This window comes from Silurus meridionalis, chromosome 3 (genome assembly GCF_014805685.1).
Source record: "Silurus meridionalis isolate SWU-2019-XX chromosome 3, ASM1480568v1, whole genome shotgun sequence".
Classification (NCBI taxonomy): Eukaryota; Metazoa; Chordata; class Actinopteri; order Siluriformes; family Siluridae; genus Silurus; species Silurus meridionalis.
In genome coordinates, this window is record NC_060886.1 from 24,760,652 (window position 1) to 24,773,395 (window position 12,744).

At 41.3% G+C, this 12,744-nt stretch overlaps 1 protein-coding gene across 2 annotated transcripts in view; it reads right to left on the bottom strand.

Moving 5' to 3' along the window:
• LOC124381175 (protein FAM126B-like) overlaps positions 1-12,405 on the bottom strand; it is a 45,843-nt gene extending 33,438 nt beyond the window's left edge. For both annotated transcript variants that reach the window (XM_046842601.1, XM_046842594.1), the window contains exons 1-4: positions 12,274-12,405; positions 6,682-6,730; positions 4,953-5,054; positions 4,340-4,519 (exon numbers count right to left, since the gene is read on the bottom strand). In XM_046842601.1, coding sequence (XP_046698557.1) covers positions 4,340-4,519; positions 4,953-5,054; positions 6,682-6,729 — 330 coding nt within the window. In that variant the 5' untranslated portion in view covers position 6,730; positions 12,274-12,405. The remainder of the gene's footprint in view (positions 1-4,339; positions 4,520-4,952; positions 5,055-6,681; positions 6,731-12,273) is intronic.
• Between the last annotated feature and the right edge of the window lie 339 nt (positions 12,406-12,744).

Consider the following 12,744-nt stretch of genomic DNA (forward strand, 5'->3'; position numbering starts at 1 on the left):
CTCCACCTTGAACCTGTCGTTCCTCTGTCGTTCCTACTGCAGAAGGTTATTATAACAGCTAATAGGGACTAAAAGTAGAATGGGGTGTTCAAAAAGCACATATGAATCATATGGTCAGGTGTCCACAAACTGATTGTACTGGCTGAACTGTACAATCTTAAATCGAATTAATCTGCCAAGGTGTTTGGATTTTTATACAGCACGGTGTATCTAGATGTGATTATGTAATTATGGAACAGTGCTATCTGGCTAATATAATCAAAGGAATCTCCATTGTCGATGCTGAACATTTCCTAAAACTACAATAAGGACACACACACACACACACACGCTTAAGACATAATTCTGTCAAACGCATCATATGACCGCTTGGGTGACTCATTGAACAAAGGCACACGCACACGCACACCACACGCTTCATATTCTCCCATCATGACTCATGTATGTCCTTGAATGCTGCCTCACACTGTTAGGATGCTAATAATAATAAAAAAAATCCTCCGGTGATACTACAGCGCTCTGAAATCTCTTACACCTCACCTGCAGCACACACGTACACAAAACAATACGATAAGTCTCGGTTTACAGCTGTGACACGTCTAGCGATCATTATGAGTTACGGGTACACAGAGATGGCTATCGATCGGCCCGGAATGATCCAACGCAGCCATTTGGAACACGGCAGGAGAGTTTACACCCCTGCAGAGTGTGGGCAGGAGTACAAACCCCCTCACTTTCACACAAACAAACAGCACGGTGTTTTTTTATTTTTTTATTATTACAGTAATACAGTTCAACAGAACCTGTATTGTTTTACTATGATTGATACTATCAAGATAAAAGCAAGCGGACTTCAATTTCGGGACCGTTTACACTACACTCGATTCAGACTAAAATGGATGAAATTTATTAAAAAAAAAAAAAAAAAGATCTTTATATCTTATAATTTAAGGTGTCCAAGTCGATCTGGAACCACGATATGGTCATTCTGCTCTCCAGAACGATTATTTGAACATTTAATCCTGTCAGTTCAAACTAATCTGGCTGATCTCCAAAGACCTAAACAGAGAATGTTGCTTGAAAATGGTAGAAAATCATCAGTTTCTGTAATACTCTTTAGTGGCTGAATTAATCTCATCGCTGAAACCATGCCTTAGTCTTCGATGATGGAAATCAAACCCAAATCCATCTATATTTTTACGCTGCTGTCTTCCAACTTTCTCAGCTGACAATCCAACTATGGTTTTACCTTCGATCCTTGACACAATCTACGTATCCATATTCTGACCTCCATGCATCAATCACCTCCTTCACCATTCCATTCATCCCTCATCCACCCCTTATCCATTCCTACCCACCAGGTTGTAGATGCCCAGCAGCAGAGCCTCGATGCAGCCGTTGATCTGGCGCTCCCTGCTGGCCGTGAATCGCAGGTAAACCCACACCAGCTCGGGCAGGAACTGCAAGGTGAAGCGGCGCAGACGGGCATCAGAGTTCCGGTACAGTTCGAAAAGCTGATTGCACACTGGCTCCAGAAGCTGCATACAAGAAAACACCACACACACAAACCTGGTTCATGCTGGAGCTACGCAGAAAGGGGATCTGCACTGATTGATTGAATATACGAGGTTACCAGAACTGCGCCTAACCATAACCCACCAGTACCAAATTTGAATCGCTTAATGTTGAGACATTTCAAATAACATTCAAATAATATTCATACAGCATGCATATTTATCCAAAGTACCACACAGCTCAGAAAGACCTCACAACTTTCCAGCATTGTGGGCATTCCAGGAAGTCCATTAACCGCCAGGAAAAGAGGTCTGTTGAAACTCTGAGAGAACTAGTGTAAGTGATGACTGCCTTCTGTGTTTAAGAGATATAGTGGTTTTCAGTTGTTCATGCTTAGTGCTAATACAGGGTTGTGAGTTGAACTTCCCAAGACCAACCACTGAGTCGCTCTCACCTCACTGTTGGGGTCCTGAATGATTTTGTAGAGGGCCGGAACCAGATTCTTCTTCCGATAGAGAGAGTTTGCATAGCTGGAAAACTGAGACTCGGGTAATGTCTGGAAAAAAAAAAAAAAAAAAAAAAAAAGATTAATAGTCAAGATTTGGAATGAGGCAGGGGGAAAAACTAGTAGCTCTGATAATATATTTATTGGTCATGGTTTCTAGTCAGAAGCAGAAAGAGCAGTTGGACCGAAAGTGAGAACGCTTTCGGCTGCTCCCATTAGGAGTCGCCACAGTGGATCATCCGTCTCCATACTACTCTGTCCTCTACATCTGCCTCCTTCAAACCTCCTCCTTGGTCTTCCTCTTTTCCTCCTTTCTGGTGGCTCCATCCTCTGCATTCTCCTACCGATATACCCCATGTGCCTCCTCTGCACATGTCCAAACCATCTCAATCTCGCTGTCCTTCTAAAAACTCGTTTCTAATCCTGTCCATTATTGTTACTCCTAATGAAAACATCAACATCTTCAGCTCTGCTACCTCCAGCTCCACCTCCTGTCTTTTACTCAATGCCACTGTCTCTAAACCATACAACATCGCAGGTCTCACCACAGTCCTATAAACTTTCCCTTTCACTCTTGCAGATACTCTTCTATCACAAATCACTCCTGCTACTCTTCTCCACCCACTCCACCCTGCCTGCACTCTTTCTTCACTTCACTAACACACTCTCCATTACTTTGCACTGTTGACCCCAGGTACCTGAACTCCTCCACCTTCTCCTCCTCTTCTCCCTGCAACCGCACCACTCCACTGCCCTCCCTCTCATTCACACACGTACTCTTCTCTCCAGCACGTACCTCCACCTCTCCAGCCTCTTTTCAACCTGCTCCCTACTCTCACCACAAAAAACAATACCATCCGCAAACATCATAGTCCATGGAGACTCCTGTCTGACCTCGTCCGTCAACCTGTCAATCACTACTGCAAACAGGAAAGGGTTTAGAGCCGATCCTTGATGCAGTTCCATCTCCACCTTGAACCTGTCGTTCCTCTGTCGTTCCTACTGCAGAAGGTTATTATAACAGCTAATAGGGACTAAAAGTAGAATGGGGTGTTCAAAAAGCACATATGAATCATATGGTCAGGTGTCCACAAACTGATTGTACTGGCTGAACTGTACAATCTTAAATCGAATTAATCTGCCAAGGTGTTTGGATTTTTATACAGCACGGTGTATCTAGATGTGATTATGTAATTATGGAACAGTGCTATCTGGCTAATATAATCAAAGGAATCTCCATTGTCGATGCTGAACATTTCCTAAAACTACAATAAGGACACACACACACACACGCTTAAGACATAATTCAGTCAAACGCATCATATGACCGCTTGGGTGACTCATTGAACAAAGGCACACGCACACGCACACCACACGCTTCATATTCTCCCATCATGACTCATGTATGTCCTTGAATGCTGCCTCACACTGTTAGGATGCTAATAATAATAAAAAAATCCTCCGGTGATACTACAGCGCTCTGAAATCTCTTACACCTCACCTGCAGCACACACGTACACACAAAACAATACGATAAGTCTCGGTTTACAGCTGTGACACGTCTAGCGATCATTATGAGTTACGGGTACACAGAGATGGCTATCGATCGGCCCGGAATGATCCAACGCAGCCATTTGCAACACGGCAGGAGAGTTTACACCCCTGCAGAGTGTGGGCAGGAGTACAAACCCCCTCACTTTCACACAAACAAACAGCACGGTGTTTTTTAATTTTTTTATTATTACGGTAATACAGTTCAACAGAACCTGTATTGTTTTACTATGATTGATACTATCAAGATAAAAGCAAGCGGACTTCAATTTCGGGACCGTTTACACTACACTCGATTCAGACTAAAATGGATGAAATTTATTAAAAAAAAAAAAAAAAAGATCTTTATATTTTATAATTTAAGGTGTCCAAGTCGATCTGGAACCACGATGTGGTCATTCTGCTCTCCAGAACGATTATTTGAACATTTAATCCTGTCAGTTTAAACTAATCTGGCTGATCTCCAAAGAACTAAACAGAGAATGTTGCTTGAAAATGGTAGAAAATCATCAGTTTCTGTAATACTCTTTAGTGGCTGAATTAATCTCATCGCTGAAACCATGCCTTAGTCTTCGATGATGGAAATCAAACCCAAATCCATCTATATTTTTACGCTGCTGTCTTCCAACTTTCTCAGCCGACAATCCAACTATGGTTTTACCTTCGATCCTTGACAATCTACGTATCCATATTCTGACCTCCATGCATCAATCACCTCCTTCACCATTCCATTCATCCCTCATCCACCCCTTATCCATTCCTACCCACCAGGTTGTAGATGCCCAGCAGCAGAGCCTCGATGCAGCCGTTGATCTGGCGCTCCCTGCTGGCCGTGAATCGCAGGTAAACCCACACCAGCTCGGGCAGGAACTGCAAGGTGAAGCGGCGCAGACGGGCATCAGAGTTCCGGTACAGTTCGAAAAGCTGATTGCACACTGGCTCCAGAAGCTGCATACAAGAAAACACCACACACACAAACCTGGTTCATGCTGGAGCTACGCAGAAAGGGGATCTGCACTGATTGATTGAATATACGAGGTTACCAGAACTGCGCCTAACCATAACCCACCAGTACCAAATTTGAATCGCTTAATGTTGAGACATTTCAAATAACATTCAAATAATATTCATACAGCATGCATATTTATCCAAAGTACCACACAGCTCAGAAAGACCTCACAACTTTCCAGCATTGTGGGCATTCCAGGAAGTCCATTAACCGCCAGGAAAAGAGGTCTGTTGAAACTCTGAGAGAACTAGTGTAAGTGATGACTGCCTTCTGTGTTTAAGAGATATAGTGGTTTTCAGTTGTTCATGCTTAGTGCTAATACAGGGTTGTGAGTTGAACTTCCCCAAGACCAACCACTGAGTCGTCTCTCACCTCACTGTTGGGGTCCTGAATGATTTTGTAGAGGGCCGGAACCAGATTCTTCTTCCGATAGAGAGAGTTTGCATAGCTGGAAAACTGAGACTCGGGTAATGTCTGGAAAAAAATGAAAAAAAAAAAAAAAAAAAGATTAATAGTCAAGATTTGGAATGAGGCAGGGGGGAAAAACTAGTAGCTCTGATAATATATTTATTGGTCATGGTTTCTAGTCAGAAGCAGAAAGAGCAGTTGGACCGAAAGTGAGAACGCTTTCGGCTGCTCGAGGCGATGGCTGTTTCATCCCGGCTTCGGCAGATGACCGGCGTACACACGCTTTCAGTTACCACCTGCTTTTCCTAGACTATTCAGCTCTGTTCTCTCCTTCTCTCTCTTCCTCTGTGCATGTGTGCATGCTTCAACAGTGTAAGCACTTGGCGCCTCCATTCTATTCATCTATCACAATGACAAGATGGTAAAAGCAGAATTTGTTCTGTCGATGCACCAAATACTGATCCTGATTTCTTAAACCTTACACCACCAGCTGATGAAGAAAATAAGTAAGGGAGCATCCACAGCATGATGTGGAGGTGAAGAACCTCCCGATGAGAAATGGCGTGCATTAATATCAATGGATTTTCTCTCCTGTCGGCTTTTGACAGCAGTGTCCAGCGTGAATCGCTTTTTATATACACACACACACACACACACACACACACACACACACGAGTTATTAGATGTATAATTCTACCCACACCACATTTTACACAGGAAAAGTGGCATATAATGCCACTTATTTAAATGAATTATTAGAAAAAGGAATGAGAGAGAGAGAGAAAGGGAGAGAAAGGGAGGAAGCGAGAGGGAGGTAAACTACATGTACGTGAATTACCTACGTCTTAGTTGCTACGGTTACAATTGTTCGTAAGGCAGCCTGTTAATTACAAACGGTGATTGGACGCATTCGAATTAAATTAGCTTTTTTGACGTACACCTTCGAGCCAATCGAAATCGAGTATTCAGACAGGCCATGGTATAAAAGAATAACAAAAGGAATAAAGCACTCGGGGGGCAGGGGGCGGGGGGCCTCTGCTACAAGAAGAGAATGAACATTATTGCAACAATGAATGAGTTAATACTGATTATTTATTCGTAACAGGACATTATTGATACTGACAATTTCATATTAATTAAAGAAGGAATTTTATCAGTGTATGGTTACATGTGAGGACGTTAAATGTAAAAAATAAATAAAAAAAATAAAAATAAAACAAGTTCCTGTCTGGCCTTTGTCATGATAGTGAAAAAACGCAGCATGGATGTGTAAAATAAATGAAAAGAGGAGTGGAACTGCTTTGGGGTAATGCATTTACATTCATTCATCCATTCATTTACATTTGTGGCATACAACTGAGCAGGTGAGGGTTAAGGGCCTTGCTCAAGGGCCAAGCATTGGCAGCTTGGTGGTCGTGGGATTTGAACTCATGACCTTCTGATTGGAAGTCCAACCTCTTAGAATTAAATGTACTATATATATATATATATATATATATATATATATATATATATATATATATATATATATATATATATAACATAACACTGGCCAAATTAAATATTGCAGAATGGTATTACACTGTTTTAGGAACAAATGGCTTTTTTTATACAACATATTGTTCACCTTGAACCTTGAGTGGATTGAAATAAAGTGAAGGATGAAGCAGAGAGCTAAAGAAGAATGACTCACCTTGAATTCTGAAAGCCATTCCTCCACTACTCTCCCCTCCCCCAGCATCCTAGAAAGAGAGAGAGACAAAAAGAGAGAGAATATTAATGAGAAGGATGATTTTGTTTTGCTGAAAGCTTTGGCTTTGACCTTTTCCTGTTAGACGGGTGACTCCAGTGTGTCTCAGGTAGCTTCTGTCAAAAACAGGCAGTTTGGCTGTAGGACCACCTGCGCAAAAAGGTTTCACCCGGATGTTGTTCGAAAAACGGCCAACAAAATGATAGTATGAAATCATTAGAAAGAACTAAGTGTGAGATGGGAAAAGAAAAGCATTATTGGATGAACGAGTGCTCCATTCAAGACCACTTAAATCACCAAATTCCAGATTCCGAATTGCTTGCCGCTTCCAGAATGTCAGCTCGTGGTTGCGAAATGTACTTTTCACTCAGAAACACATCGGAACTACCGCAGATAACACATAATTTGCGATTTCCAGTTTGTGGTGTTGAATATAAAAGTAATAAAGAAATGTTGGTGCATGAGTATCTCAGTGCTTAGAGACTCGGTGCTGAAATACCATCTAATAAAATGCTACAATTTACTGTAAAACAAACAAACAAACAAGCAAACAAAAAAACTAATATCGTAAAAGAAAAAAAAAATTTACATTTCTGCTAAAATATTGCTCATTATTGAATGCCTTGATCGATTATTGAGAAAACGTGCATGACGACAAAGTCCCAATAATGGCTGCAAGAGCTTGTGAACACATTTCACTTGGTTGAAAATTGGAAAGCAGATAACGATCTGCCCGTTGTCAAGAAATGCGCTGCACTTTTTCCATACTCTTCAATAGGTTTAATATGCATGTTAAACGGATATGGTAACTAAATATTGCTGTTATTGTAAATATTGAAGATTTTTCATTGGATCCTCCACGTCATTTATTTTGGGCGACCGCTTTCGAAGTAACCCGGAGCGTATTCTTGTGAAATGTTTTCTGTTGAATTTCCGCAGCCGCCGTCACTGTCTTTCCATCTCAAAGTCCAGCCATAACAAGAGAGCGAGGAGACGGAGTCCCGATTCTGAGATCTACAAGACTTTCAAAAGAGAACGAATGCGGGTGATCGGCTTTCACCTGGTCGTGTCCTGAGAAGCAAAAACGAGAGCTGTCGGTACAGGAATCGCACAGATCTCAGCTTTCAAATCTAAGACACTCCTACGCCTTAGGGTACTGTTAGGAAGTTTTTTCTATCCGACTCGAAGGACCAAATGTTAGGAAGTTTTCCCATAAGGACCATATAAAGATTTTCACTATCTGGTGTGCGCTGATCAGGGGATTGTACTCGCCCCAGCGTGTCAGTAAAAACACGGTACAGGATTCAGAACCCTCAACTTTACTGGGTATAGAATAGATCATATATGAGGTGATTCTTACTGTCTTCTGTTAGCTGCTGTTCGGTAGGTTGCGTGATGCAGAATGCATGCTGAAAGGCCACTGCTGAATGACCAGTGCTGAGTAATAGATTGCACGATATCGAATGGCCACCGGCCAATGACGACTGCTGCTCAGTGTTCTGGCCTTTTATACTCTTGATGGAGGATGGTTCATTGTGATGTCATAGGTAGCTTGTCATTGCTTGGTAAACTGTATGTCTGCCTCTAGTGGTAAAGCGTGGAAATACAACTGAATAGGAATCCTTTCATACAGGTACGTTCAAACATGCAGTGGATTTTTATCGTTCTGAGTCGCCTGTAGCATGAAGGATTTCCTGCTTTATCAACGACTAGAATTCCGCAAACCAGGACAAGGATCGGATAAAATTTTTTTCTTTTTTTTTCTTTTTCCATTTCGTTGCATCACTGGAAACGCAAACGACTAGTTATGGCTGATGCCGACCTAGTCTCGCGGCTCTCTCTAAAAAGTAGTCTGTGTGAACGTAGCCTTATAGTCTTCTCCACCCTACTGTGGTGCTCACTGCTCTCTCAGTTCATCTGGCAAAAAAAAAAAAAAAAAAAGTTGCAATACTGCACATCTGGGAGGGAATTGCTTGTGTTTGTGTGTCGCTTAGGCTCGACTGATACGTGGGAATATAGTGTATACCGTTGAGATCTTGACGTCACCTGCAACAGCAGCAGGTCATAAATAGTTATAGCCTTTAAGCGCTGCCTGTAAACACGAGGCAGAGCTATAAAACTAAGTGTGGCCACTTTCAGATGGTGTTTCTCTTATCGCTAGCACCAGACAGGGAAAGGCAACCATGCATGTGTACAACGCCACCCCATGAGAAGTCAGACCTGGTGCTCCATGACTATGTTCGGTCCAGACATCTTCTATGAATGAACCTACACATACATACATACACCATACATGGGACAGAGTCTGGGATCAGGTTACACAGAGGGGGATCTGATATCAGCATAAGAGAATAGGACATACATGTTGATCAAGACTCGCGCTATATTACTGTTAAACCGCTGGTCCATGATATCGTTATAGATATAGACAAGATAGATATAGTTCTAGAAGTTTATGCCGCACTTATATAATGTTAACAGCTTCTTATTGTGGTCGGACTTTTCTGCCATCTGTTTTCGATGCTGCTCGATGTCGTGCTGCCACACATTTCATTTTCACTTCATATCTAACCTGTATCTTTCATTTAAATTTCTTATATTGCATTTGACTTTAATCTTTACTGCGAGCAACTGCAACACAACAGTTTCACTAGTGGATCGATACACATCAGTAGTGTATAAAGTAGTGATAGAAATGAAAATCGCCCATCCAACTTAAAACTTTCGGCTTCTCCCATTAGGGGTCATCACAGCGGCTCATCCGTATTCATGATCCGCATGTTTGATTTGGCACATGTTTAATGCTGGATGCCCTTCCTAACGCAACCCTCCCCATTTATCCGGGCTTGGGACCGGCACTAAGAGTGCACTGGCTTGTGCAACCCTAACCACTAGACCACCAGGGAACCTAATATCTCCCATCCAACTACCTCCACTAAAACTAGTGTTGTGTCTAAGGCCACTTCTGATAAGTTTTATGCACAATTTTTCTCTCGGTTTTTTGGAAAGGAAAAACTGCGGACGCAGAGCGTTTTCAGACCAAAACGCCAGTTTTGAATCGGGATCAGTGTAGATGTAGCCTCAGATTGCTTTCATATGTACGATCTGAGACTGCAATTAACGGTCATCTTATTACAATTTCCGTTTTATTTGATGCAAGGTCGCAGTTTTACACTTGAGATGCAGTTTATGACGACAGTCGCGATGATGGCCGTAGAAACAAAGCTTGTGAATATATTTCACTTGAAATCGCTACTCAGAAAGCTGCTTGACGATCCTTTCAAGAACATCTTGTGATGTTTTGAAAAGGAAAAAAAAAAAAACACTGTGAAGAAATGCAAACTCACCCATCCAACTAGAGAGATAATGACCTTCTGAACAAGTTACACAGGTTTAAGCACAGACTTACATTTTACATTTACGCAATTTGGCAGACACGCTTATCTTACTGACAATCATCTTACTTGTACAACTGAACAGTTGAGAGGTGTGGGCCTTGCTCAGGGGTCCTCCCGTGGCAGCTTGCTGGGATTTTAAATCATGACCTTCCAATCAGACGTCCAGTGTCTTAATCGCTAAGCTTCCTCCTACATAGTCTCTAAAGATTGTAGCTCGTCACTGTAAAGGGTCATGACACTACAAGAAAGATCAACGACCTTCTTGCTTTCTATAACAAACTATATATATATATATATATATATATATATATATATATATATATATATATATATATATATATATATATATAAAATGACTGATCACATCAGTCTCCTGTTTTCTGACTTATACACACGGTATGATGGAGGTTTTCTGCAATGACCATATAACCAGTCATTTTTCAATGTCTTTTACAATATCTGCCAGAAGACCTAGAGGGGACACTTGGTAGTTTTCTATGAGTGGGAGGAAACGTGCAATCTCCAGGTTCACATATGCGGAAGATCCAGGGTCATATATGCAGAAGCGGTTGTATAGCCTATCACAGCTCATGTGTGCCTTATGCTTTTCTGTGATGCGGCATGAGCAGAAACTGGTAGTGGTCAGGGGTGAGGTGAGAGGAAACCGCTGGGCATTGGGTGGGAATGCATACAAATATTTAGCATTCAAATATAGGTTTCTTTCATTCTCTAAAGCTCTAAAGCACGATCACATTTACTTGATCACAGTTTCCTAAAAACCCAAAAGCCTGTTTTCCTAAAAGCCAAAAATCAACCTATTGTTCAACAAGTGAGTTTAATGCCTAATACAGCTAATTCAGTGACCACTAATAAGAAACATGATGCTGGTTCTTATTTTTCTAAAGTTGTTCCAACTGGAATTCAATCTTCTCATCTCAACTTTAGCCAGCGGGCCCTACTCTATCAGGCATCTCTATCAGGATTTAAAATGAAACTAAACAATACACTAAACCTATCCGAAGAACACCACTGAGGGCAGCCATTTTTTTCCTTTTTTTCCATTTTCCTTTTTTTAAACCACCAGATAATGGATCAAATGGAAATCAATCAAACCTCAAAGCTCTGACAAAAGCAGGGTAGGGCATGGAAATAGCTCACTGATTTAAATATCTGGAAATGTGAGAGGTGGCAGTGGGTGGTGGTGCAGGAATCAGACCGGGGCGGTTGTTGTATGAAATGTGGGATACATGCTGAATATACTGTGTATATATATATATATGTATATGTATAAATATATTTGTTGATGTGGTGAACAGAGAAAGGATCTATTTGCTGGAGTTGACAGACGAAAGCGCAGCTGTGATGCACCTCCCTGAATGCAAATGAGGTCTTCTCATCGGAACGCAGAAGCCGTGCTGACGATCCGAGGCCTGCGTGCCTTCGCTTTGATTACAATCTGGTTCGTTTCACTTCTCCCAAAAATCCTGCTGTCACTTTCGCTCGTCTGATGTCTCCATTAATTAGTTAGGTGCTCATTTAATGACATGAAGTACACAGGCCTCATGCAAACCGCCATTCAGAGCCAACATTGTCTGCAGCATTTTTATTGCTACAATTAGCTAGTTCCAGTGCGCTACTTTGTATCGTACTACTGATCCAGTTATCCGTTTGTGGTCATGTGACACTATCATTAACAATCGGAAGCATTTTAACTTTTTTTGCGAGGTCAAAATTTAATTAAATGGAAATAAGTAAATATTATAAACTAATAATAATAATAGTCTGTAAAAAAATTTTTTTAATTACTTTGCACTTTGTGTTGAGAAGAAAAAACAATTGATTGTCAGCTCATCAGGTGTTAATTTCTTACAATAATTTCCCGGACCAAATGACAAATACAGCAAAATGAAGAAAGACTTCACCTGCCCTTTTACTGAATGTTAAAGAAGTATAAGTATACATAAGAGGATAATATTTACTAAGGCCTATTAACATGTGGTTCAATTCTGGATCACCTGAGTCACAAGCCTGTAAATGCCTTTTCTTCTAATGTCATTATTTCTATTTGATATTTTGTCGTTTCTGGCTAGTAGAGCATTTATGCATTCAGTCATGATCACAAATGTTAACCGGCTACCTTGTTTCAAACAAACTTTTACAGAGGCAGACACGTCTGTACACGTCGGACTTCCAATATTCAGGAAACTGATCCAGGACTCTGCTGCATGGTGTGACTTCAACCACCTGCACCTCAGCACCACCAAGACCGGGGAGATGGTGAAGGACTACAGGAGGCCCAAGCGTCTTCTGGAGCCTGTGACTATTAACGGTGGTCACACACACACACACACACACACACACACACACACACACACACACACACACACACACACACACACACACACACACACACATTAACACTCCGGTTTGCACAGGACTTCTTACGTTTGAACATAAGTTTATTACTCTTAGTTTTAGTTGTATTTACTGCATGCCTTATTGCTTAAGTTTGTGGATACTCCTGGAATGCGTAAATATCCCCTTTGGGATGAACAAAAGTATCTATCTATTCATTTGTCTGTCTGCCTGTCTATCTATGTTCTTTCCC